We start from the raw sequence: 26,358 nt of genomic DNA on the forward strand, positions 1-26,358 counted from the left end.
TACTTTTCTTCAGAAAGGGTTTCACCATAGCAGTTTTCTTAGTGCAGTGGGGAAAGTGCCTGTGAACAGGGAGTGATTAAGAATTGCTCGCAATTCTTCAGAAATGCAATTAAAAACTGTTTTGTAGAAGGTGGAGGGAATATGTTCAAGATGGCAAGTAGAATGCTTAAGTTGTGATATCACTTTCCTGAGAACGTCTGTATCAACCAGTATCAACCAGGGAAAATAGATCCATAGTGCCTTTGCGTGGTAGGCTAGGACACATATCAAACTTCTCATCAGGTCTTACTTGACTGATAACCAGCCTAACGTGTTATCTTATCTCTGAAATATGTCGCAAACTCATCCCATTTAGACGTGGAGGAAAGTTCACATACATTTGCGGGGGTAGGATTTATCAGGCCATCAATGGCCGAGAAGAGTGCTGTCAAGTTATACTGATCAAGTTAGACAAATGAGCCTGTCTGTCACGCCCTGACTGTAGATTGCTTTGTATGTTTCTATTTTTAGTTTGGTCAGGGTGTGATGTGGGTGGGTATTCTATGTTTTGTTTTATGTTTGTATTTCTATGTGTTTGGCCTGGTATGGTTCCCAATCAGAGGCAGCTGTCAATCATTGTCTCTGATTGAGAACCATACTTAGGCAGCCTTGTTTCGCCCTTGAGTTGTGGGTAGTTGTTTTCTGTTTTGTGTGTATCACCTGACAGAACTGTTTCGGTCTTGTTATTCCTCATTGTTATTTTGTTTAGTTTTCAGTTTTGATTAAAATTACAACATGAACACTTACCATGCTGCACCTTGGTCCTCTCCTTCTTCCACCTACGACGATCGTTACACCGTCTGGCATTTTCAAATTGCCTTGTTATGCAGTACCAGTGGAAAGTTGAGACACACCTATTTCAAGGGATTTTCTTTATTTTTACTATTTTCTACATTGTAAAATAATAGAGAATACATCAAAACTATGAAATAACTCATACGGAATCATGCTCTTTATTTTTGAAACTTTGAAACTGCATTATTGGTTAGGGCTTGTAAGCATTTAACTGTAACCTGTTGTATTTGGTGCATGTGACACATAACATTGTATTTGATGTAGTAACCAAAAAAGTATTAAACAAATAAAAATACATTTTAGATTTTATATTCTTCAAAGTAGTCACCCTTTGCCGTGATGACAGCTTGCACACTCTTGGCATTCTCTCAACCAGCTTCAATCTTGAAGGAGTTCCCACATATGCTGAGCACTTGTTAGATGCTTTTCCTTCACTCTGCAGTCCAACTAATCCCAAATAATCTCAATTGGGTTGAGGTTGGGTGATCTGATGCAGCATTCCATCACTCTCCTTCTTTGTCAAAAAGCCCTTACACAGCCTGGAGATGTGTCTTGGGTCATTGTCCTATAGAAAAACAAATGATAGCCCCACTAAGCGCAAACCACATTGGATCGCTGCAAAATGTTGTGGTAGCCATACTGGTTAAGTGTGTCTTGAATTCTAAATAAATCGCAGACAGTGTCACCAGCAAAGCAGCACATCACTCACACTCTTCATGCTTCACAGTGGGAACTCCTCTAATCCATGCTCTCACATAGACAGCTGTTGGAACAAAAACACATCAGACCACAGACAGGTCTAATGTCCATTTCCTTGTTTCTTCAACCTACTTTGGTTTTTAGTAGTGGTTCCTTTGCAGAAATTGACCATGTAGGCTCAAATGTCTCCTCTGAACAATTGATGTTGAGATGTGTCTGTTACTTGTACTCGGTGAAGCATTTATTTTGGCTAATTTCTGAGGCACACCATCTGTAACTCTGGATCTTCCTTTCCTGTGGCGAAATGTTTCATCATAGTCCTTGAAGGTTTTTGACTACCTTGCAACTGCTTGGCTCAAATGCATAAAAAATGCTGGTTGAAAGCAAGGTGACTACCAATGAAGCTGGTTGAAAGAATGCCAAGAGCGTGCAAAGCTGTCATCAAGGCAGAAGGTGGCTACTTTGCAGAATCTCAAATATTATTTGATTTGTTTAACACTGTTTTTGGTAACTACATGATTCCATGTGTTATTTAATAGTTTTGATGTCTTCACTATTTTTCTACAATAAAAAAAAAAAAAAAAAAAAAAAGAAAACCCCTTGAATGAGTAGGTATGTCCAAACCTTTGACTGGTACTGTATATGTCAAGTTGCTCTCTCAGAATATCATTATGGACTTTTCCCACTTCTGCTCTGCCTTTCTGCAATTTCTCTTTAATTTATTCATTTCCTCACTCATCCTAGACTCAGCGATATGATGTAGATGCAGTATGTAAATAGCATAGTGGGCACAACTTCAGCTGCTATGGTGCCCTGGCTACCACGCTGTGAACATGGTGAAGCGAACCTGTGCACATGCGCAGATACTGTGTGTGACCGTGTCAGTGTGAAGTCTTCCATCTCGCTCATCTCAATATCTGCTGTGCTGCTCATGGCAATGAGACCGAGTCTAACCTTTAACTTCAGTTCCACTCCATTAACAACCAGACATTCTTCAGACCCAGCAACTCAACACTTTGAGCTTTAATTTGCGTCAACAACAGCCCTTAACCTTTCGGGCCATCCAACCATTATTAGCAAACTGTCAAACGTTCAGTTGTTTGAACCTGGCACAACATTGCATGGGAAACTCGAGTGTATAACTCATAGTGCAGAACCATAAATATAGCTTGTAACGAGACAAGTTATTTCTCAGTCAGAGTGTTTGTCTAAGAAAGCGAAGTATTATAATGGCACTCTTGCTTGTTTGTATAAAGCCGGTTATGGCAGATATTCCAGTGTTTTGCCTGTTTTACAGATTTGATGTTAAAGCAGTTGAAGTTGCTGCTCGATACTGATCTATGGTCATTTTCACATTTTTTCCTCCTGGAGGAGTGTAATCTGATCCTAGCTCTGTGTAGGTCCTTACGGGCAACTTCTACCCAGATCGGGAAAGGGCCTAATTTGCAGTGCCTGAACCTGGGGTGTATTCACAAGGTATACATCTTCACGGAAGCCCCGAGACATTGAAATTCAATATGCAGAATGAAGTGTTGCATCATGTGGAATGAAGTTGGTGGATTTGGTGCCGATAGGGAAATTCAGTCGGATGTTAGAGGGCCATTTTACTGAAGAATGTGTTTTGCTTTTCGTGTTTGCTTTTCATGTATTGTGTATATAGATATGCATTGTGTCATTGTTGTATTATGTAATTGTTGTTTATTGATGTGTTTATTGCTGTTTGACAGGTCATCATTTGAAATAAGAATTTGTTGTTAATTGACTTAACTGTATAAAAAAAGTGAAATGAATATTAAGTGACATCACCTTAGACACAAAGATTATCTTAGACACAACCGTGACTCAGAATGACTATCCCCACACACCGACCACCTCGTGGTCATAGCAAATACCTCATAGCCTGGCAACCATGTGCCAGCCAGTAGTGTCTGCTTTGGCCGAGTCCAGACCACACAGAAGAGTTAAACTGAGCCACTGAGACATAAAAAAAGAGAAAGGGAGATAGAGAGAGAGAGATCCTAGCCTTCATCTCAAGGCAGTGAGAGATCTAGAGGTATTTGAGAGGAGTGGATGGGTATAAGATGAAAATTAGATATGAAAACTAGAAAGCAAGGTATTGCCATATTGCTTACACCAATCCAATGCTTTGAGCTCTACAAGAAAGTATTGGCGTAAGGGCTTGGGCTTTTGGGGGATGTATGAAACAGTGATAAACATGTGACTTCAGCCCTGTCCAGAAACAACCCATCATCCCTAGGCACTGAACTAATTGGATAGGTATTAGTAATATGGTAGTAGCTCCACTTTTCTCACTGAGGTGTAATATTCTCCATATTATCCAATCCTCTCAGATTTACACAAGTGCCAAGGGGGAATTAAATCATGTTTGTCAGGTAGGGGCAACTTTGATGGGGTTGAAGGCCACAACAAAAACTGAAATCATCATGAGGGGCCGCAGTTGCTATCGGGTCTGCGTACCCACATCCATACCAGGATAACAAGTTTAGATAGCTGGTCGCTAAACTAACTTAGCAATCTAAAAAATGTTAGCTGACATGGACTAATAGACTGACTATCAGTGACTGACATAACCAGAGAGAACTGCTGATGCACAACCAAATTTCGAAATTGCACCTCGTGTATTCTACTATTCTATCTCGCAACAGTAAGTTGAGTTCCTGACTGAGTCCTTTTTGGGGGGGGGGGGGGTTGATTCGAGGGCCTTCCCTGATGTAGATCAATCAATACAAAATCAGAAGTTAATCCAATCCCAAGCAAATTATGCACATTTACAATGAACAAAAATATACATTGCATTCGGAAAGTATTTAGACAGCTTCACTTTTTCCACATTTTGTTCCGTTACAGACTTATTCTAAAATGGATTAAAATGACAACATGTCCTCATCAATCTACACACAAAGTCTCCATAATGACAAGGCAAAAACAGGTTTTTAGACATTTTTGCAAATTTATTAAAAATGTAAAATTAAAACATATTCAGTATTCATATCCCTTTGATATGAGATTCAAAAATGAGCTCACGTGCTCGTTTCCATTGATCATTCTTGAGATATTTCTACAACTTGATTGAAGTCTACCTGTGGTAAATTCAATTGATTGGACATGATTTGGAAAGGCACACACACCTGTCTATATAAAAGGTCCCACAGTTGACAGTGCATGTCAGAGCAAAAACCAAGCCAAGAGGTTGAAGAAATTGTCCGTAGAATTCCAAAACAGGATTGTGTCGAAGGACAGATCTGGGGAAGGGTACCAAGAACACAGTGGCCTCCATCATTCTTAAATGGAAGAAGTTTGGAACCACCAAGATTCTTCCTAGAGCTGGCCGCCCAGCCAAACTGAGCAATCGGGGGAGAAGGGACTTAAGCCAAGGACCCGATGGTCACTGACAGAGCTCCAGCCTTCATCTGTAGAGATGAGAGAACTTTCCAGAAGGATAGAAATCTCTGAAGCACTCAACCAATCAGTAATTTATGGTAGAGTGGCCAGACAGATTCCCCTCCTCAGTAAAAGGTACATGTCAGCCCGCTTGGAGTTTGCCAAAAGGCACCGAAAGGACTCTTAGACCATGAGAAACAAGATTGAACTTTTTGGACTCAATGCCAAGCGTCACATCTGGAGGAAACCTGGCACCATCCCTACGGTGAAGCATGGTGGTAGCAGCATCATGGGAGACTAGTCAGGATCGAGGGAAAGATGAACGGATCAAAGTACAGAGAAATGCTTGACGAAAACCTAATCCAGAGCAATCAGGACCTCAGACTGAACCCTGAACCCAATCAAACATCTCTGGAGAGACCTGAAAATAGCTGTGCACCAACATTCCCCATCCAACCTGACAGAGCTTGAGGAGACCTGCAGAGAAGAATGAGAGAAACTCCCCAAATGCAGGCATGCCAAGCTTCATGCCGAAGAAGAATCGAGACTGTAATCACTGCCAAAGGCTCTTCAAACAAAGTACTGAGTAAAGGGTTAAAATTATTTCATTTTTTATTTTTAATACATTTGCAAACATTTCTAAAAACCTGTTTTTGCTTTGTCCTTATGGGGTATTGTGTGTAGATTGATGGGGGGGTGGACAATAATAACAGATAACACATAACAAAATGTGTAAAAAGTAAAGGGGTCTGAATATTTCTGAATGCACATGCAACAATTTCAAAGATTTTACTGTTACAGTTCATATAAGGACATTAGTCAATTTAAATAAACTCATTAGGCCATACTCTGTGGATTTCACATGACTGGGAATAGAGATATGCATCTGTTGGTCACAGATTCCTTTTTTTTAAGCAGGAGCGTAGATAAGAAAACCAGTCAGTGTCAGGCTGTTGATTGTGGCCTGTGGGATGTTGTCTCACTCATCTTCAATGGCTGTGCGAATGTGTTGGATATTTGTGGGAACTGGAAAATGCTGTCGTACACATCAATCCAGAGCATCCCAAACATGCTCAATGGGTGACATGTCTGGTGAGTATACAGACCATGGAAAAACTGGGTCATTTTCAGCTTTCAGGAATTGTGTACAGATCCTTGCAACATGGTGCTGAAATATGAGGTGATGGCTGCAGATGAATGGCACGACAATGGGTCTTAGGATCTCTGTGCACTGAAATTACCATCGTTGAAGTGCAATTGTGTTTGTTGTATGTTTGTTTGTTGTATGCCTGTATGTTATGGTATGCCTGCCCATACCATAACCCCACCATGGGGCACACTGTTCAACACCTTGACATCAGCAAACTGCTCGCCCACACAATGCCATACATGCTGTCTGCCATCTGCCCAGTACGGTTGAAACCGGGATTCATCCATGAAGAGCTCACTTCTTCAACGTGCCAGTGGCCATGGAAGGTGAGCATTTTCCCAGTCAAGTCGGTTACAACACCGAACTGCAGTCAGGTCAAGACCCTGGTGAGGACGACGAGCACGCAGATGAGCTTCCCTGAGACGGTTTCTGACAGTTTGTGCAGAAATTCTTCAATTGTGCAGACCCACAGTTCCATCAGCTGTTCCATCCATCAGCTCTGGCTGATCTCAGATGATCCCGCAGGTGAAGAAGACGGATGTGGAGGTCCTGGGCTGGTGTGGTTACACGTGGTCTATAGTTGTGAGGCTGGTTGGACGTACTGCCAAACTCTTTAAAAAGAAGAAGTTGGAGGTGGCTTATGGTAGAGAGATTTTCATTAAAGTCTCTGGCAACATCTCCGGGGACATTCCTGCAGTCAGCATGCGAATTGCACGCTACCTCAAAACTTGAAACTATGGCATCTGTGGCATTGTGTTGTATGACAAAACTGCACATTTTAGATTTGCGTTTCATTGCCCCGAACACAAGGTGCACCTGTGTAATGATCATGCTGTTTAATTAGCTTTTTGTACATGGTACAGCTGTCAGGTGAGAGGATTATCTTGACTTAGGGGAAATGCTCTCCAACAGGGATGTAAACAAATGTATGTTTTATTTCAGCTCATGATACACCCTAACCCTAACCAACACTGTACATATTGCGTTCATATTTTAGTGCAGTGCACTAAATATAATTTCACTAATTTGAGTCTCACATTACTATGTATAACTAAACAAAGATAGTTCATCTGTGCTGTTAACTGTAGGAGAAATAAAGCATGTTGGGCTTGCAAGCCAAAGAACACCATCCCAACCGTGAAGCACAGTGGTGGTAGCATCATGTTGTGGGAGTGCTTTGTTGCAGGATGGACTGGTGCACTTCACAAAATACATGGCATCATGAGGATGGAAAATTATGTGGATATATTGAAGCAGCATCTCAAGACATCAGTCAGGAAGTTGACACTTGGTTGCAAATTGGTCTTCCAAATGGACAATGACCCCAAGCATACTTCCAAAGTTGTGGCAAAATGGCCAACTAAGTCAAGGTATTGGAGTGGCCATCACAAAGCCCTGGCCTCAATCCTATAGAAAATGTGTGGGCAGAACTGAAAAAGCATGTGCGAGCAAGGAGGCCTACAAACCTGACTTAGTTGCACCAGCTCTGTCAGGAGGAAAGGGACAAAATCCACCCAATATATTGTTGGAAGCTTGTGTAAGGCTACCTGAAACGTTTGACCCAAGTTAAACAATTTAAAGGCAATGCTACCAAATACTAATTGAGTGTATGTAAACTTCTGACCCACTGGGAATGTGATGATATAAATAATAGCTGAAATAAATCCTTCTCTCTACTATTATTCTGACATTTTACATTCTTAAAAGAAAGTGTTTATCCTAACTGACCTAAGACAGGGAATTTTTACTAAGATTAAATGTAAGGAATTGTGAAAAACTGAGTTTAAATGTATTTGGCTAAGGTATATGGAAACTTCTGACTTCAACTGTATTTGTACATTTCCATTAGGGAACATCTACTCAATTCGACCTTGCACTCCTAAACAACACAATTTTTCATAACATATTCTAGTTTTGGGAACAGAAAAATGTATTGAGATCAGATGTTTCATCGATGAGAAAATTAGAAGAATGTTGGTCCAATTTCACCAAGTTCCATCCTCTTCCACTACCCGCGACTGGACTTCCTCTCACTACCATATTTGGTGGTGAGAAAACATTCTGAAAGAATGCTTAATCTTTATTGCCCCTGTGACGTGTCTGTGTTACCCCTTCTGTCTGTGGACTGACCTTGCAGTAGCATGTGGACGTTATCAATGTCCAAGGCGATGACTCCATCGTCCAGAGGGGCTTCCTCTGGGTTTAGCCCTGACGCCATATCTCCTGAAAGGGGAACCGATCACCAGGTGAGTCCTGGCATCATGCGGGTGCTCTGTGAAAATAGCAAGGCACACAGGACAATAAAGAATCTAAAATATATTTTCTGTATATAACATTCCACATCAACCTAGTGGGCTCTGAGGAGAGTACTGTGTACACATACTGTCTTTTTTATTTTACCTTTATTTAACTAGGCAAGTCAGTTAAGAACAAATTCTTATTTTCAATGACTGCCTAGGAACAGTGTTCAGGGGCAGAAAGACAGATTTGTACCTTGTCAGCTTGGGGATATGAACTTGCAGCCTTTCGGTTACTAGTCCAACGCTCTAACCACTAGGCTACCCTGCCGCCCCAGTCTTCAAGATTAGTACACTAGTACATTTAAATAGACATCTATTGCTTACACCTTTCCAGTCCTTTCAGATGTGTGAAAACCAAAGAGGTAAGGGGAACTTCCCTAACCTCTCTGGCTGAATTTGCCCTTTTTTTCTTAGGGGAGTTAATGTCTCTTACAGGGGAACTGAACCCCTTGGCGCCCCTGTAATTCTCACCCTGATGCTGGAACTCATATGGGAGCCGATTTGTGCAAAAATTCAGCTATAGAAATGACCACAACGAATCTTGAAAACTGATTGCGTCTAATAATAGATGACCATATTGAAACGTAAATGTAATTTAACGCTCCAAGGTGGTCATTTGCAATTTGATGTGTTAAGTTTGCTTATGCAAATGTAACAATGAAACATGGTGAAGACCCAAAATTGCCCACCCTGGAAGCTTGTGTTTCAGACATAAGAAAGTGGATGGCGGACATTTTCTAAAACTTTTAAACTCGCACAAAACAGAGATGCTAGTTCTAGGTCCCAAGAAACAAAAGATTTCTGCAGTCGGATCTGACATGAATCTCGTTGGTTTTACAATCCTCTCCAATAAAACTGTGAAGGAACTCAGCGTTACTCTGGACCCTTGATCTCTCTTTTGACAAACATATACAAAAATATTTCAGATGCTTCTTTTTCAATTACGATCTTGTCTCAACTCCCTAACAGGCTCTGGAGAGGCAATTGTGGAGTCATACGACCTCCGAAACATGACCCCCATACCGCGCTCCATACACAAATATACACACATATATTTTTTTCCCCCCAGAACATTAACCATGTGTAGGTAGATACGTGTGTAGGTAGATGTGGGGGGTGGGGGAGGGTTCACACCTAGCTCTGCTATTAGACAATTCATTCGTTGAATAGTCTATTGTTCAGCTAATAGCCCATCCTAGAAACGTTAGCAGAATTCACAGCCCGCTACGCCTGTGAAAAACTAATAATAATAATAATTTTTCCCCTTTCCACTTGTTTAAGATTCCAATTGATTAAGTGTTTTGAGCTACAATCGGCCCCAACCCCAATTAATACATTTGGGCACAGTCGATAATGTGCTGGACTTCAGGCTAGAATGGTGAGGGTTCGAAAACTGCTCGCTGCCTGTTTCATTACATTATTAAGCCTGGGTGTGTACTCCCATCTCATTCCTCGTCCTCTTCCACGTGTCATTCTCTGCCTGAGTGGCTCTTGGGCGTGCTGCTAGGATATGGGCAGCACCTTGGTTGTGTGTCAAGAATTCAGCATAGCAAGTTTGTATGAAGGTCTGGTTATTCACAGGCAAATAGTAATATGCTCTATACCACTCTGGTGACAAATTTTGCTAACCTGTTTTCAATCGTCCACATGGCTGGGAGAACCTACTCAGATGAATGCAGATGAAGTTAGATATGCATAGAAAGGCGGCCAGCTCTAGGAAGAGTCTTGGTGGTTCCACTGTGTTCTTGGGGACCTTCAATGCTGCAGACATTTTTTGGTACCCTTCCCCAGATCTGTGTGTCACATCTGCGCCCTCTGGTGTTCATCCGGTGTCTTCCTAACCTTCAGTTCTCCCCTGAAAACACTCTCTTTCTCTCTTGTGTTATTGTGTGGTTGGACACAGGTGTGCTGGAGTCAGAGCTGAACCCTAGCAGCTGCAAATCATCCCATAAATCAAGACCTCTACATATACGTATCCCTGCCAGATCGTAATCTCTGCTCAGTCAGTTATCACTCTAGCCTTTTGTCTATTCTCAAGATCCTGTTGCTCTGCTTTGCTCAATTTCCTGCCTTATACCATTTTTGTCCTCTCCTTGCAGTTACCTCTCTGGCTCCTGTTTCACATCTCACCACCAACCACCTTGCTCTGGATATCACTCACCAACATTACCTTGGATTGCACTGTCAACTGTGGGACCTTATGTAGACGGGTGTGCGCCTTTCCAAATCATGTCCAATCAATTGAATTTAACACAGGTGACTCCAATCAAATTGTAGAAATACCTCAAGGATGATCAATGGAAACAGGATGCACCTGAGCTCAATTTCAAGTCTCTTCACAGTGTCTGATTGTATACTTATGTAAAGGTATTTACATTAGTTTACAATCTATCTGCAATATTAAAGCTGATATACCCCCTAAAAAGATTAGACTACTGCAATGCTCTACTCTGTGACTACATGGATAAGGTGAAATAAAACTAGTGCAAAATATGGCTGCTAGAATCTTGACTAGATCCAAACATTTGATCATATTGCTCCAGTGATAACATTGCTACACTTGACTTCCTATTAAGGGTAGGATTGAATTCAAGGTTTTACTGCTAACCTATAAAGCATTACTTTAACTTTCTCCTACTTATCTCTCCAATTTGGTCCTGCTGTACATACCTACACGTAAACTATGGTCACAAGACGCAGGCATCCTTATTGTTCCTAGAATTTCTAAGAAAAAAGGACTAGGCAGGGCTTTCTCCTTACGAGCTCCATTCTTATGGAATGCCGATCCATGTGAGAGAGGCATACTCGGTCTCAACCTTTAAGTCTTGACAGAAGACTAATCTCTTCAATAGGTCCTATGATTGAGTGTAGTCTGGCCCTCGGTTGCGAAGGTCAACGGCAAGGCACTGGAGTGACAAACCACCCTTGCTGTCTCTGTCTGGCAGGCTCCCCTTTCTCCAGTAGGATTCTCTGCCTCTGACTCTATTATGAGGGCTGAGTCACTGGCTAACCCACGCTCTCCCATGCGGTCCCTAGAAGGGTGCATCACGTCATGTCATGCCAGGCTTTTTTTTGCTATACTTGACTTCAGTGGATTGAGTCACTGACATGATCTTCCTGTCTGGTTTTGCAACCCCTTGGGCTCATGTGGTGGGGGAGACCTTCATGGGCTATACTCAGCCTTGTCTCAGGGTAGTGGTTTGTTGATATCCCTTTGGTGGTGTGGGGGCTGTGCTTCGGCAAAGTGGGTGGGGTTATATCCTGCCTGGTTGTCCCTGTCCAGGGGTAACTTTGAACGGGGCCATAGTGTCCCCTGACCCCCCCTCCCCACTGTCTCAGTCCTTAGTACCTCTGCTACAATAGTCTATGTGCTTGGGGGGGGGGTACGTAGGTGTCCTGTTTGATCTTAGGTATGCTCCCTCTTATCTTCTCTCTCTCTGTTCCCCCTCTCCTGGTCATCTATGAACATTTGAACATGTATTTTTATCATCTCCACCCGGCTCAGCCAGAAGACCACTGGCCACCCCTCTGAACATGGTTCCTCTCTTGGTTTCTTCCTAGGTACCTGCCATTCTAAGGAGGTGTTCCTAGCCACTGTGCTTTTTAGATATTTTTTGATTGATTCATTGATTATGCCTATCCAATGAGATATACAGTAGGTATGGGTGTAGGTATACACTTATATATATATATTCACTGCTCAAAAAAATAAAGGGAACACTTAAACAACACAATGTAACTCCAAGTCAATCACACTTCTGTGAAATCAAACTGTCCACTTAGGAAGCAACACTGATTGACAATAAATGTCACGTGGTGGGCAAATGGAATAGACAACAGGTGGAAATTATAGGCAATTAGCAAGACACCCCCAATAAAGGAGTGGTTCTGTAGGTGATGACCACAGACCACTTCTCAGTTCCTATGCTTCCTGGCTGATGTTATGGTCACTTTTGAATGCTGGCAGTGCTTTCACTCTAGTGGTAGCATGAGACAGAGTCTACAACTCACACAAGTGGCTCAGGTAGTGCAGCTCATCCAGGATGGCACATCAATGCGAGCTGTGGCAAGAAGGTTTGCTGTGTCTGTCAGCGTAGTATCCAGAGCATAGAGGCGCTACCAGGAGACAGGCCAGTACATCAGGAGACGTGGAGGAGGCCGTAGGAGGGCAACAACCCAGCAGCAGGACGGCTACCTCCGCCTTTGTGCAAGGAGGAGCAGGAGGAGCACTGCCAGAGCCCTGCAAAATGAGCTCCAGCAGGCCACAAATGTGCATGTGTCTGCTCAAACGGTCAGAAACAGACTCCATGAGGGTGGTATGAGGGCCTGACATCCACAGGTGGGGGTTGTGCTTACAGCCCAACACCGTGCAGGACATTTGGCATTTGCCAGAGAACACCAAGATTGGCAAATTCGCCACTGGCGCCCTGTGCTCTTCACAGATGAAAGCAGGTTCACACTGAGCACATGTGACAGACGTGACAGTCTGGAGATGCCGTGGAGAACGTTCTGCTGCCTGCAACATCCTCCAGCATGACCGGTTTGGCGGTGGGTCAGTCATGGTGTGGGGTAGAATTTCTTTGGGGGGGCCGCACAGCCCTCCATGTGCTCGCCAGAGGTAGCCTGACTGCCATTAGGTACCGAGATGAGGTCCTCAGACCCCTTGTGAGACCATATGCTGGTGCGGTTGGCCCTGGGTTCCTCCTCATGTGGCTGGAGTGTGTCAGCAGTTCCTGCAAGAGGAAGACATTGATGCTATGGGCTGGCCCACCCGTTCCCCAGACCTGAATCCAGTTGAGCACATCTGGGACATCATGTCTCGCTCCATCCACCAACGCCACGTTGCACCACAGACTGTCCAGGCGTTGGCGGATGCTTTAGTCCAGGTCTGGGAGGAGATCCCTCAGGAGACCATCCGCCACCTCATCAGGAGCATGCCCAGGCATTGTAGGGAGGTCATATAGGCACGTGGAGGCCACACACACTACTGAGCCTCATTTTGACTTGTTTTAAGGACATTACATCAAAGTTGGATCAGCCTGTAGTGTGGTTTTCCACTTTAGTTTTGAGTGTGACTCCAAATCCAGACCTCCATCGGTTGATTTCCATTGATAATTTTTGTGTGATTTTTGTTGTCAGCACATTCAACTATGTAAAGAAAAAAGTATTTCATAAGATTATTTCATTCATTCAGATCTAGGATGTGTTATTTTAGTGTTCCCTTTATTTTTTTGAGCAGTGTATATATATATACACACACACACACACAATTGCCTAGGGGGTATAGGGATTCAGGGGTAAATTGGGACTGGCCCTGAAGGTGGAACAGACAAGTGTATTACCCTAGTTTTACCTCCCATCTCCCATGACGTTGGAAGGAACCTCCTTATAGAGTTTGAGGAGTATTAGAGCTCATAGTAAATCTGGATTGGATTACTGTAGTAGAATGTATGCAAATGTGAAATGCCCAGAATATGGGGCACAACATAGGGTTTGAGCAACTGTTTAAAGACCGGACACAATTTTCCACAAAGGCTTGGTGCATTCTATACCAGAGGATTCAACAATAAGAGTGTGTGTGTGCATCAATCCAAATACTTGTGTAAGGAGTGTTGAGTGCATGTACATACTGATTGTGCAAAAATGTAAGCAACTTTTCAAACAGTCCATGCATACAAACCTCTGCAAAAGCACATAGTTAACTTAATACATGTGTGAAATTCATACATTTGTTCTTATGAAAATTACATACATTTGAAAAAATCTTGCACTATTTGTGTTTCTTACACCATGTAAAACTTTTACCAGTTGGAGTTTCTAAAACTTTTCTAAAATGTTGAATTATTATTATACAAAAATCCACTGTGTGCAAAGAGGGATGTATGCATCCTAAAGGAGAAAAGTGATAAAAGACCCTCAGAAACAAACAGTGAGAAATGGGGAGTAATATTAAATGACATATGCACAAATAAAAAAGTGAGGGTCATGAAACAAAATAACACAAGTTTCAGTCATGTGGCCATAATCAACGTCAGTTTACACAATGACATGCGCTACAAGCATAAAGCATAAAGCACACATAAACACACAACTACTACACCCACAACCGGTGCTCACTGCTCAATCACAGATCCGAGCGAGTAGGTGACATACAGAGTTACCGACATGAAGTGACATATTGGCATGTTGGAATGTGTGCCCTTGTGGTGTGTGGTGCCAGTGTTTTCTTGTGTTACTATGGTGATGAGAAAAAGTGTGTATGGTCAGCTGCCTGCCTGTCAATGTGACTGGAATCAGGTAGCCTTGCATGCAGCTGTCCTATTCATGTGCTTTGAACACGCACACAAACAGACACACACACACACACAAACATTGATTTGTCAAGCTAACATCAGAAGTGGAAAAACTGTCTCTGCCCTATGGTCTGATCCTGTGAAGCATGTCAGGGCACACACCCACAAACAGCGATGTGCCAGGAATCTGTGGTGGCGCCCAGAAATAGAACATAATATGGTTGATCTCCAGCCGAGCTCCTGCTCCACTCTGCATGCAGGCCGAGGGTACCTTTAATCAATGGCAGATAGAGGTCTGTTGTTTATGCTGATCTATTTATTTTATTAGGTCATGGCAACGTGACAACCAGGGGTGCATCCCAATGCACTAGTTCCCTACTTCCCAAAAATCTATAAACATTGGCTTGGTGGAAGCATAGGCTATTGAGTTTCCACCACATTTCTTATACCAGTCATTTCCTTGTACCAGTCATGTCCTCCTACCAAGTCAAAAACATACTGCCAGGTGACAGAATCTGGACTAGTGGACCAGATGTCCGAGTGGCAGCCCTTTGAGTATTTAGCACTGCAGCCCACGCGCCTCTGTAGCCTCTCTGTAAATCTCACAAGCCCTTGTTAAGCAATAATATATCAAACAGTGGAGGCTCCTCAGAGGAAGAGGAGGGCCCACCTCCTCAGTGAAAATAAAAATAGTGAAACATTTAAAAAGTTATCCTTTTTAGATAAACTACACTAAATATATACATGTCGCCAATAATTTATTAAAACACACTTCAATGAAGGCCTACAGTAGCCTCAACCACGCTCTGAATGGTACGTAGCACCATGGTTTCCGTCCTCCTCTGGGCACATTGACTTCAATACAAACCCTAGGAGGCTCTTGGTTGTCACCCACTTCTACAGACTGAATCTAGTACTGAAAGCTACAGCTAGCCAGCACTGCAGTGCATAAAATGTGGTGAGTAGTTGACTCAAAGAGAGAGGAAGACAATAGTTGAAAAGTTTTGAACAAATTAATTTCTTCATAAATGAAGACAAAGAAAGAGAGAGAGAGCTAGCTATATTTAGTATTTTTTTTTTCACTTCCACTTACTTAGCTAGCAAATGCAGCTAGCTAGTTTAACCTACTCAAACACCTATGATACCTAGCCTGCTCGCTATCCAACACTGGAACTCTCCCAAGTCAAGGCCACTGGGCCCGCCAGTGTAACTGCTAAACTGTTTGCTAACTTTAAACTGTACTGCATGATTTGTAGCGGCCTTACTAACGCGTTAGTTCTAGTAGCAATGTTGACATGACGTTAGCTAATGTGACAATGATTTAGGCTGTGTGTAGTGGTTAACGGTTATGATATGAAGGTTTGACTTGGAAACGTTTTTTCTCCTGGTCACAGACAGATGATGTGTTGGGCACTGAAGTCCACAAGCAAAGGGAAAAGCTGAGAGGAGGAGAGCGCGTAGATGCGAGAAAGTATTATTGAATGATCAAAGGGCTCATGCTGTTTGTATATGGCTGCTATGAATGAATGAAAATGAACTGCGTTTGCATGTGATCAGGGACTGTATTCATTCCACCAATTCTGTTGAAAAACTTTTCTTAAACGGAACGAAACAGGGATAGACATACCTGAATTTGTCCAATAGAATCTCTAGTTTGCAACCGTTAGGAATAATGATTACACCCTAGATCAGCTAGCTGTACGAAGTTTGACACATTCAAAACCGCTCTGCACAATGTCTGTCAACTTGATTACTCAGATTTCTCTAGACATGTGCATCTTTATTGTAAACTTTCATTCATAGGCTAGGTTGTAGCAACCTCATGATAGGTTCAGGCTACTACATTTCCCTATACCTATCAATGTTACATTGAGCTGGGTGAATGGAATATGAAAGACAGTTATCCAATATTCTGCTCATTAAAAAAACAAACAGCACAGCCAGTAGTATAAAAACATGCAGCATGACATCAATTCAACGTCTAGTCCACGTTGGTTCAACATAATTTAATTGAGATGACGTGGAAACAATGTTGATTCAGCCAGTGTGTGCCTAGTGGGATGGCACAGGCAAAGCTGCCTCTTTCAAACGCACTGTCCCTCGTCAATGAGCCACTGGCTCAGATGATTAGGGAGTGTGCTATTATTATTGGTAGTGTAATATGATCATTTTACCCCAGTGGTTTAGTTTTGCACATCATTTTATGAACCATGCACACACACATTGGGTTTGCGGGATTTAATACGCCCATGAAACATACATGATATTTATATTGGTGGTCACTGAACATGTATCACTACCTGGCACGATTCCATTTACCCAGTGAGGAGTTGTATGCCTGCACTGCACCTACTGTGTTCTTTATCCTGTCCGGTGCACTGAGTGGGGCAAATGCAAATGTCAAATACTTTTACAATACACATGGTCTGCTCGATTTAGCTTGCCCTATTCAATGGAACCAATTGAATATTCAGAAAAGTGCCATATTTGTCCACCCTTTATCCCAGTGAAACTAGAACAAATACACCTCCAGTATTTTAAAGTTTTTTTTATTGTATGTGACCCTACTGATTGCTGCAACCCTGCATCAATGTTTCAACACACACAATCATAATAGGCAAAGGTCAGGATTCAGGAACACTGTTTATTCCACCTACTGGGTCGAGCAGCTAACATCACAGCAAGACCAGACTGCTCCAGGGACAAGTTTCAACCCTGTTCTCTCTCTCAGACCTGATAGGTGTGGTGGATTAGGCAAGCTGGAATATAATGACTGTATGAGTCACCATAACCGCACGCACACGCACACGCACACACACACACACACACACACACACACACACGCACACGCACACGCACACACACACACACGCAATGCAGGCATGCAGAAACAAATCTGTTGGATGGGATCATTCATTACAAAGATTCAATGGGCTTTAGCAACAACAAAAATCTAATAATAGCACTGTGGGGAATTGAGAGGGGAATTGTGGAGTAAAATAAGGCCTAATTATTTTTTTGTATTTAACTGAGAAATTAGCAAGTGGTGAAACTTTTGTGTGACACTGATTTTGTTTTCTCTTGACTTTTCCTCCCATTGCACTCGACAGTACAATGCTGGGTGGGTCTTGGGGAAAGATTTCATTCTACATACTGGTGAGTCACCAGTGCACACAGGAACACGCACTCGCTCTATATCTCGCGCACATGCTTTAAGACAAACAGAATATATCCACCAAAGCACCGAAACATGCTTTGTAATGTAAACAAATGGTTACTGTCTGTCCATGTGGTGCACACAGTAGGGTTGTCTAACGAAAAGAATGCCTTTTGTATCTCTTTTATATTTTAAGTAGACATTGTGCACAAACATTCCATTTTAAAAGTCTGTTATATTAAATGAAGTGACAACATGGAAAATTAGACTTAATTCAGCATTTTGACACCTCCCTTCCTGTATCCTGTCACACTCTGATCTGTTTCACCTGTATTGTGCTCGTCTCAAGCACCCACAAGGTTTCTCCTACATTCCCCTGTGTTTGTCTGTTGCCAGTTCGTCTTCCATTTCTCGTACCCTATCTCCATTCTATCCTGTTATGGGGTGACCAGTCCAAATCTCTCCGGGTGCTGATTGACTCTGGGGCCAACGAGAGCTTTATGGATGCTACCCTGGTGTCGGAGCTGGGAATACCCACACAACTCTTCTCCATTCCGATGGACATCAGAGCGCTGGAAGGGCACTCTATTGGCAGAGTCACACACTACTTCTATGCAGTTCCTGCTCATTGAATCCATTCATACACCTGTGGTTTTGGGGTTTCCATGGCTCCAGAGGCACAATCCTCTGATCGACTGGGCTACTAGTTCTATCATGGGTTGGAGGCCGTTCTGCCACGCGCATTGTCAGAAGTCTGCGCAGCCTGCCCCGGGACGTCTTCCTGCAGGCTTGGGAGAAGTCTCGGATCTCTCAGCTATTCCCGCGGAGTGCCAGGAACTCCAGGGGGTTTTCAATTAGGCCCGCACTACATCTCTCCCTCCGCATCGACACTACGACCGCGCTATCGACCTTATCCCGGGAACTACATCTCCTCGGGGGCGGCTTTAATCCCTGTCGGGTCTGGAGACCAAGACCATGGATAGGTACATTGAGGACTCTCTTGCTGCAGGGAGTGTTCGTCCATCAGTCTCCCAGTGTATCAACTACCGGGGCCTTAATGACATCACAGTTCAAAAACGCTACCCTCTACCACTCATCTCCTTTCAAGCCTCTCCAGGGAGCAACGATCTCAAAGTTGGACCTTCGGAACGCCTACCATCTGGTTCGGATAGAGGAAGGAGACGAATGGAAGACAGCTGTTAACACGGCTAGCGGGCACGATGAGTACCTTGTTATGCCATTCGGACTGAACAATGCTCTTGCAGTGTTCCAGCCTCTGGTCAACGATGTGCTACGTGATATGTTGAACTGGTTCATGTTTGTCTACCTTGACGTCATCCTAGTTTTTTCCCGGTCAGCTCAAGAACACTTTGTCCACGTCCGACAGGTCCTTCAGCGGGGGGCTAACCGGATGTTTGTCCCGGACTCCCAGGTCCTGGAATGTGCTCATTCCTCCAGACTTGCCTGCCATCCTGGCTCCAGTCAGACCCTGGCATTTGCACGACAATGTTTTTTGTGGCCCACCATGGTTCCTGAGGTCTCCCCGTTCGTCACCGAATTAGACTCTGCGGCAAGCTCCAGGCTGGTCTCCTTCAACCACTCCCTGTTCCTCACTGCCCCTGGTCTCATATATCCCTGGACTTCGTCACTGGTCTCCCTCCCTGAGATGGTAACACCACTATCCTTACGGTAGTGGATAGGTTTTCCAAAGCGCCCATTTCATTCCCCTTCCCAAGATACCCTCAGCCAAGGAGACAGCTCAGCTCATGGTGCAGCACATCTTCCGAATCCATGGACTTCCGGTGGACATGGTTTTGATCACAGTCCTCAGTTCTCGTCCCGGTTCTGGAAGGCGTTCTGCACTCTCATTATCCTACCAATGGGACATTAAGATCTGTAACATCTTATGTTTCACCAAGTCGTGGCTGAACGAAGACACAGATAATATAGAGCTGGAGGGATTTTCAATGCACCGGCACACTGCAGAACAGAGAAGCTACTGAGAAGTCTGGTAAGAACAGAGAAGTCTGATAAGAAGAGGGGTGGGGGTGTGTGTCTTTTTGTCAATAACAGCTTGTGCGCGATGTCTAATATTAAAGAAGTCTCGAAGTATTGCTTGCCTGAGGTAGAATACCTTATAAGCTGTAGACCACACTGCCTACCAAGAGAGCTCTCATCTATATTATTCGTAGCCGTCTATTTACCACCAAAGAACGATGAAGGCACTAAGACCACAGTCAACCAACTCTATAAGGCCATAAGCAAACAAGAAAATGCTCACCCAGAAGCGGCGCTCCTAGTGGCCAGGGACTTTAAAGGGGTAAAACTTAAATCATTGTTACAAAAATGTGCAACCAGATGGAAAAGAAATTCTGGACCACCAACTTTACTCCATACACAGAGATGCATACAAAGCTCTCCCCCACCCTACATTTGGCAAATCTGACCATTATTCTATCCTCCTGATTCCTGCTTAAAAGCAAAAACTAAAGCAGAAAGTCCCAATGACTCGCTCAATACGGAAGTGGTCAGATGACGCGGATGCTACGCTACTGGAGTGTTTTGCTAGCACAGACTGGAATATGTTCTGGGATTCATCCAATGTCATTGAGGAGTATACCATCTCAGTCATCGGCTTCATCAATAAGTGCATCGACAACATCGTCCCCACAGTGACCATACGTACATATCCCAAACAGAAGCCATGGATTACAGGCAACATCAGCATCGAGCTTAAAGGATAGAGCTGCCGGTTTCAAGGAGCTGGACACTAATCCAGACGCCTATAAGAAATCCCGCTATGCCCTCAAACGAACCATCAAACATCAAAGCGTCAATACAGGATTAAGATTGAATCCTACTACACCGGCTCCAATGCTCGTCGGATGTGGCAGGGTTTGAAAACGGTTAAGGACTACAAAGGGAAACCCAGACGCGAGCTGCCCAATCACGTGAGCCTACCAGATGAGCTAAATGCCTTTCATGCTCGCTTCGAGGCAAGCAACACGGAAGCATGCACGAGAGCACCAGCTGTTCTGGATGACTGAGATAACGCTCTTGGTAGCCGATGTGAGCTAGACCTTTAAACACGTCAACATTCACAAGGCCGCGAGGCCAGATGGATTACCAGGACGTGTACTCAAAGCATGCGTGGACCAACTGGTGTCTTCACTGATATTTTTAACCTCCTGACTGAGTCTGTAATACCTATATGTTTCAAGCAGACTACCATAGTCCCCGTGCCCAAGGAAGTGAAGGTAACCTGCCTAAGTAATTACCGCCCCGTAGCACTCACGTCAGTAGCCATGAAGTGCTTTGAAAGGCTTGTCATGGCTCACATCAACAGCATCCTCCCGGATACCCTAGACCCACTCCAATTTGCATACCGCCCCAAATGATCCACAGATGACGCAATCTCAATCGCACTCTACACTGCCCTTTCCCACCTGGACAAAAGGAACACATATGAGAATGCTGTTCTTTGACTACAGCTCAGCGTTCAACACCATAGTGCCCACGAAGCTCATCACAAAGCTAAGGGCCCTAGGACTAAACACCTCCGTCTGCAACTGGATCCTGGACTTCATGTTGGACCGCCCCCAAGTTGCAAGGGTAGGCAACAACACTTCAACCAAGCTGATCCTCTACACAGGGGCCCCTCAGGGGTGTATACTTAGTCCCATCCTGTACCCCCTGTTCACCCACAACTGTGTGGCCAAAACACAACACCATCATTAAGTTTGCTGACGACACTGCAGTGGTAGGCCTGATCACCGACAATGATGAGACAGCCTACAAGGAGGAGGTCAGAGACCTGGCAGTGTGGTGCCAGGACAACAACCTCTCCCTCAATGTGAGCAAGACATAGGAGCTGATCGTGGACTTCAGGAAAAGGCGGGTCGAACAGGCCCCTATTAACATCAACGGGGCTGTAGTGGAGTGGGTTGAGAGTCAAGTTCCTTGGTGTCCACATCACCAACGATCTATCATGGTCCTTACAAACCAGGACAGTCATGAAGAGGGCACGACAAAACCTTTTTACCCTCAGGAGACTGAAAATAATTGGCAGGGTTCCCCAGATCCTCAAAAGGTTCTACAGCTATAAAATAGGTGGTATCAGAGGAAAGCCCATAAAATTGTCAGAGACTCCAGTCACCCAAGTCATACACTGTTTTCTCTGCTACCGCAAGGCAAGCAATACTGGAGCACCAAGTCTAGGACCAAAAGGCTCCTTAACAGCTTCTCCCCCAAGCCATAAGACTGCGGAGCAATTAATCAAATGGCCACCGGACTATTACATTGACCCCCCCATTTGTTTTGTACACTGCTGCTACTTGTTGTTTATTATCTATGCATAGTCACTTCACCCCTACCTACAAGTACAAATTATCTCAACTTGTACCCCCGCACACAAACTCAGTATCGGTTCCCCCTGTATGTAGCCTCGTTGTTGTTATTTTATTGTGTTACTTTTTATTATTTTTTACTTTAGTTTATTTGGTAAATATTTTCTTAACTCTTCTTGAACTGCACTGTTGGTTAAGGGCTTGTAAGTAAACATTTCACTTTAAGGTCTACACTTATTGTTTTCGGCGCGTGCGACAAAGTTGGATTTGATTTTTGATTAAACCTCTGTCTCACAGCCCTTTGTTTCCTGTTTCCATATTTTTTTCAAAATAAACATTTAACATTAATAGTCAAATCATAGTGTAAAAGCAGGTGAGCTGGCTTTACTCTTTTTAGCCATTTTCTGTTGTTTTGTGGCTGAAGAACAGTGCAAAACACCAGTCTCAACGTCAACAGTGAAGAGGCGACTCCGGGATGATGGCCTTCAAGGCACAGGTCCTCTGACCAGTATCGGTGTTCTTTTGCCCATCTTAATATTTTTTTTTTTTTTTTTTTACATATGGCTTTTTCTTTGCAACTCTACCTAGAAGGCCAGCGTCCCGGAGTCGCCTCTCCACTGTTGACGTTGAGACTGGTGTTTTGTGGGTACCATTTAATGAAACTGCCAGTTGAGGACATGTGAGGCATCTGTTTCTCAAACTTGACACTCTGATGTACTTATTCTCTTGCTCAGTTGTGCACCGTGGCCTCCCACTCCTCTTTCTATTCAGGTTAGAGTCATTTTGCGCTGTTCTGTGAAGGGAGTAGTACACAGCATTGTAAAAGATCTTCAGTTTCTTGGCAATTTCTCGCATGGAATAGCCTTCATTTCTTAGAACAAGACTAGACTGAAGAGTTTAAGAACACAGTTCTTTGTTTCTGGCCATTTTGAGCCTGTAATCGAACCCACAAATGCTGATGCTCCAGATATTAAACTAGTCGAAAGAAGGACAGTTTTATTGCTTCTTTAACCTGTTGAAACTCTAGGGGCGCAATTTCATTTTTGGATGAAAAACGTTCCCGTTTTAAACAAGATATTTTGTCACAAAAAGATGCTCGACTATGCATATAATTGATAGCTTTCGAAAGAAAACACTCTGACGTGTCCAGAACGGCAAAGATATTTTCTGTGCGTGCCCTAGAACGTGAGCTTCAGGCAAAACCAAGATGAGACGGCATCCAGGAAATGAGCAGGATTTTTGAGGCTCTGTTTTCCATTGTCTCCTTATATGGCTGTGAATGCGAGAGGAGTAAGTCTGCCCTTTCTGTCGTTTCCCCAAGGTGTCTGCAGCATTGTGACGTATTTGTAGGCATATCATTGGAAGATTGACCATAAGAGACCACATTTACCAGGTGTCCGCCCGGTGTCCTGCGCCGAAATTGGTGCGCAAAAGTCAGCTGCAAGTATTTTTCCACAGAATTCAGAGGAGAATGCAGGCTTCCACGAACGATATATCAATGAAGAGATATGTGAAAAAACACCTTGAGGATTGATTCCAAACAACGTTTGCCATGTTTCGGTCGATATTATGGAGTTAATTCGGAAAAAGTTTGACGTTGTAGGTGACTGAATTTTCGGTTCGTTTCGGTAGCCAAATGTGATGTACAAAACGGAACGATTTCTCCTACACACAGACGCTTTCAGGAAAAACTGCGCATTTGGTATGTAACTGAGAGTCTCCTCATTGAAAACATCCGAAGCTCTTCAAAGGTAAATGATTTTATTTATTTGGTTATCTGGTTTTTGTGAAAATGTTGCGTGCTAAATGCTACTCAAAATGCTAAGCTAGCTTAGCATACTCTTACACAAAAGTCAATTGCTATGGTTCAAAAGCATATTTTGAAAATCTGAGATGACAGTGTTGTTAAGAAAAGGCTAAGCTTGAGAGCAGGCGCATTATTTTCATTTTATTTGCGATTTTCAGAAATCCTTAACGTTGCGTTATGCTAATGAGCCTGAGGCTTTAGTCACGATCCCGGATCCGGGATGGGGAGATTCAAGAGGTTATTAATCAGGACAACAGTTTTCAGCTGTGCTAACATAATTGCAAAAAATGGTTTTCTAATGATCAATTATCCTTTCAAAATTATAAACTTGGATTAGCTAATACAACGTGTCATTGGAACACAGGAGTGATGGTTGCTGATAAATGGGCCTCTGTATGCCTATTTAGATATTCCATGAAAAAAATCTGCTGTTTCCAGCAATAGTCATTTACAACATTAACAATGTCGACACTGTATTTTTGATCAATGATGTTATTTTAATGAACAATTTTTTTTCTTTTTTTTCTCAAAAACAAGGACATTTCTAAGTGACCCAAAACGTCTGAACGGTAGTGTATATCTAACGGTAATTGTGTGCTTTCAAAATGAACAACGCAAAGGGACTCGCTTGTTCCGCTGCGTCATCCATTATTTCCAAGGTAATGTAGAGAACCTCGGTGTTTATCCCTTGCCTAATAGGCACTTACTATAATGTTTTTATTTATTTCATGAGATGGGGAAATGTTTTTTATTTATTAAGTTGCACATGTTCTCTTTATGACAGAATGTTAAAATTAGGTCACTATGTTACACGACTCAAAAGGCACTTCATTGGTCGAACGACCCAGTAAAGCATTTGTCCAGAGCAGCAAGGACTTCCAATGACAATTTGGAAAAGCCTAAATAGTTTCCACGTGCAACTCGAAGTCACACACAGACACTGACAGTCTAATAAATTCCATTCCGACTGACACTCGGAACTCCATGCTGGATGACACGAGGGACTGATGTAGTATGCCTGCCACGGCTCAAAATACGCCCCAGCACACACATGCTACCCCATCTCACCTTGAACAGTGTAATCCCCGTTTGCAGACTTTGTGTTTGCAGTGCATACTTTGTTTATCACAGTAGCCTAAATAGTACATTCAATTAAAAAAGGGCAAATTGCGGTTGCTTCATCCAAGTTTGGACTTCTGAATAAATCAAATGTACCCATTGATTCTTCTTCAAATCTATAATTTATAATGCCTCATGAGCTTAGTTTAACTGTCATGCCCCATCAGAACCCAAAATATAAACTTATTTCATTCCAACGTTTGTAAACAAACACTATATAGCCTCAAAACATGGTTAAAACTATAATGTTGATTTCATGAATGGTCAGTCCTTATATCCATAGCTCTGTCTATGAATTTGAGAGTGGTTACATTTCTCCAGCCCTATCCTCAGATTTTTTTAAAACCAGAAACACGGGTATGGATGACCCTTTGTTATTGTTTCAACTGCTGATTGCCGATTTAAATACAGCAAAGAAAATGGCAACATTTCTAAAACATGCAGCATATTCTACAGAAGCTCGATTACCTAATGCTGTAATTAGAAGTGATGGAGAGGCCTAAACATAAATATCACCTGTATTTCAGACATCCCTGATTATACACATTTATTCAAAGCATTACTAAAAGTTGTACACCTTTTCCCAATTTGCCATGTGGCCAATAAAATTGAAAAAAAGTTCCATTACTTACAAAAAGATCGAAGAATGCACTTCTGTAGTCTCTTGAAGGTCAGAAGAAAAGAATTACACGATATGGAAAGTGAGCTGGAAGACAGGTTGAACGTTGAGCAGTGCTCTCCTGTCATTACCAGAACAGGGCAGGCCGACTGCAAACCAACTGTGGTTTCTTTGTATGCGGTCTGGAGGAAGTTAATTCATTTCAGTGGGAGGCAATCCGCACCGCTGCGACTCATCTGCCAGACAAGGCTGCGATGCGTGAAGTGTGTCGCATGTTTCGGATTTTTCCAATTTGTGCCCTGCTTTGCCATGCAGTCTCAGAAACGGATGTACACTGAGTATACAAACATTAGGAACACCTTCCTAATATTGCGTTCTCGTCGTCGTCCACCCTCCCGCATGACATGAAAAGAGTAGGTGTTCTTAATGTTTGTTATAGTCAGTGTATAACACGGAGGATAGTGCAAATGTGTAGCTTTCAGCTATGTGTTTATGGGACAGCAACACACTTTTGACACGCTCAATACATTTACTTGAAAAGCACAAGATCAAAGTTGGTGGAGTTTATAATGCTGTGCAATTAAGTTTTTGATGTATTGTATGTCATTGCTATTACTCATTTTATTCATAGT

At 43.0% G+C, this 26,358-nt stretch overlaps 1 protein-coding gene across 1 annotated transcript in view; it reads right to left on the minus strand.

Moving 5' to 3' along the window:
* Positions 1 to 25,988, minus strand: part of LOC135505860 (nesprin-2-like) — a 246,229-nt gene extending 220,241 nt beyond the window's left edge. Inside the window, 2 exon segments of the mRNA XM_064925056.1 lie at positions 8,216 to 8,357; positions 25,740 to 25,988. Coding sequence (XP_064781128.1) covers positions 8,216 to 8,303 — 88 coding nt within the window. The 5' untranslated portion in view covers positions 8,304 to 8,357; positions 25,740 to 25,988.
* Positions 25,989 to 26,358: the final 370 nt, after the last annotated feature.

The sequence above is a fragment of the Oncorhynchus masou genome, chromosome 19 (assembly GCF_036934945.1).
Source record: "Oncorhynchus masou masou isolate Uvic2021 chromosome 19, UVic_Omas_1.1, whole genome shotgun sequence".
In the NCBI taxonomy this organism is placed as follows: domain Eukaryota; kingdom Metazoa; phylum Chordata; class Actinopteri; order Salmoniformes; family Salmonidae; genus Oncorhynchus; species Oncorhynchus masou.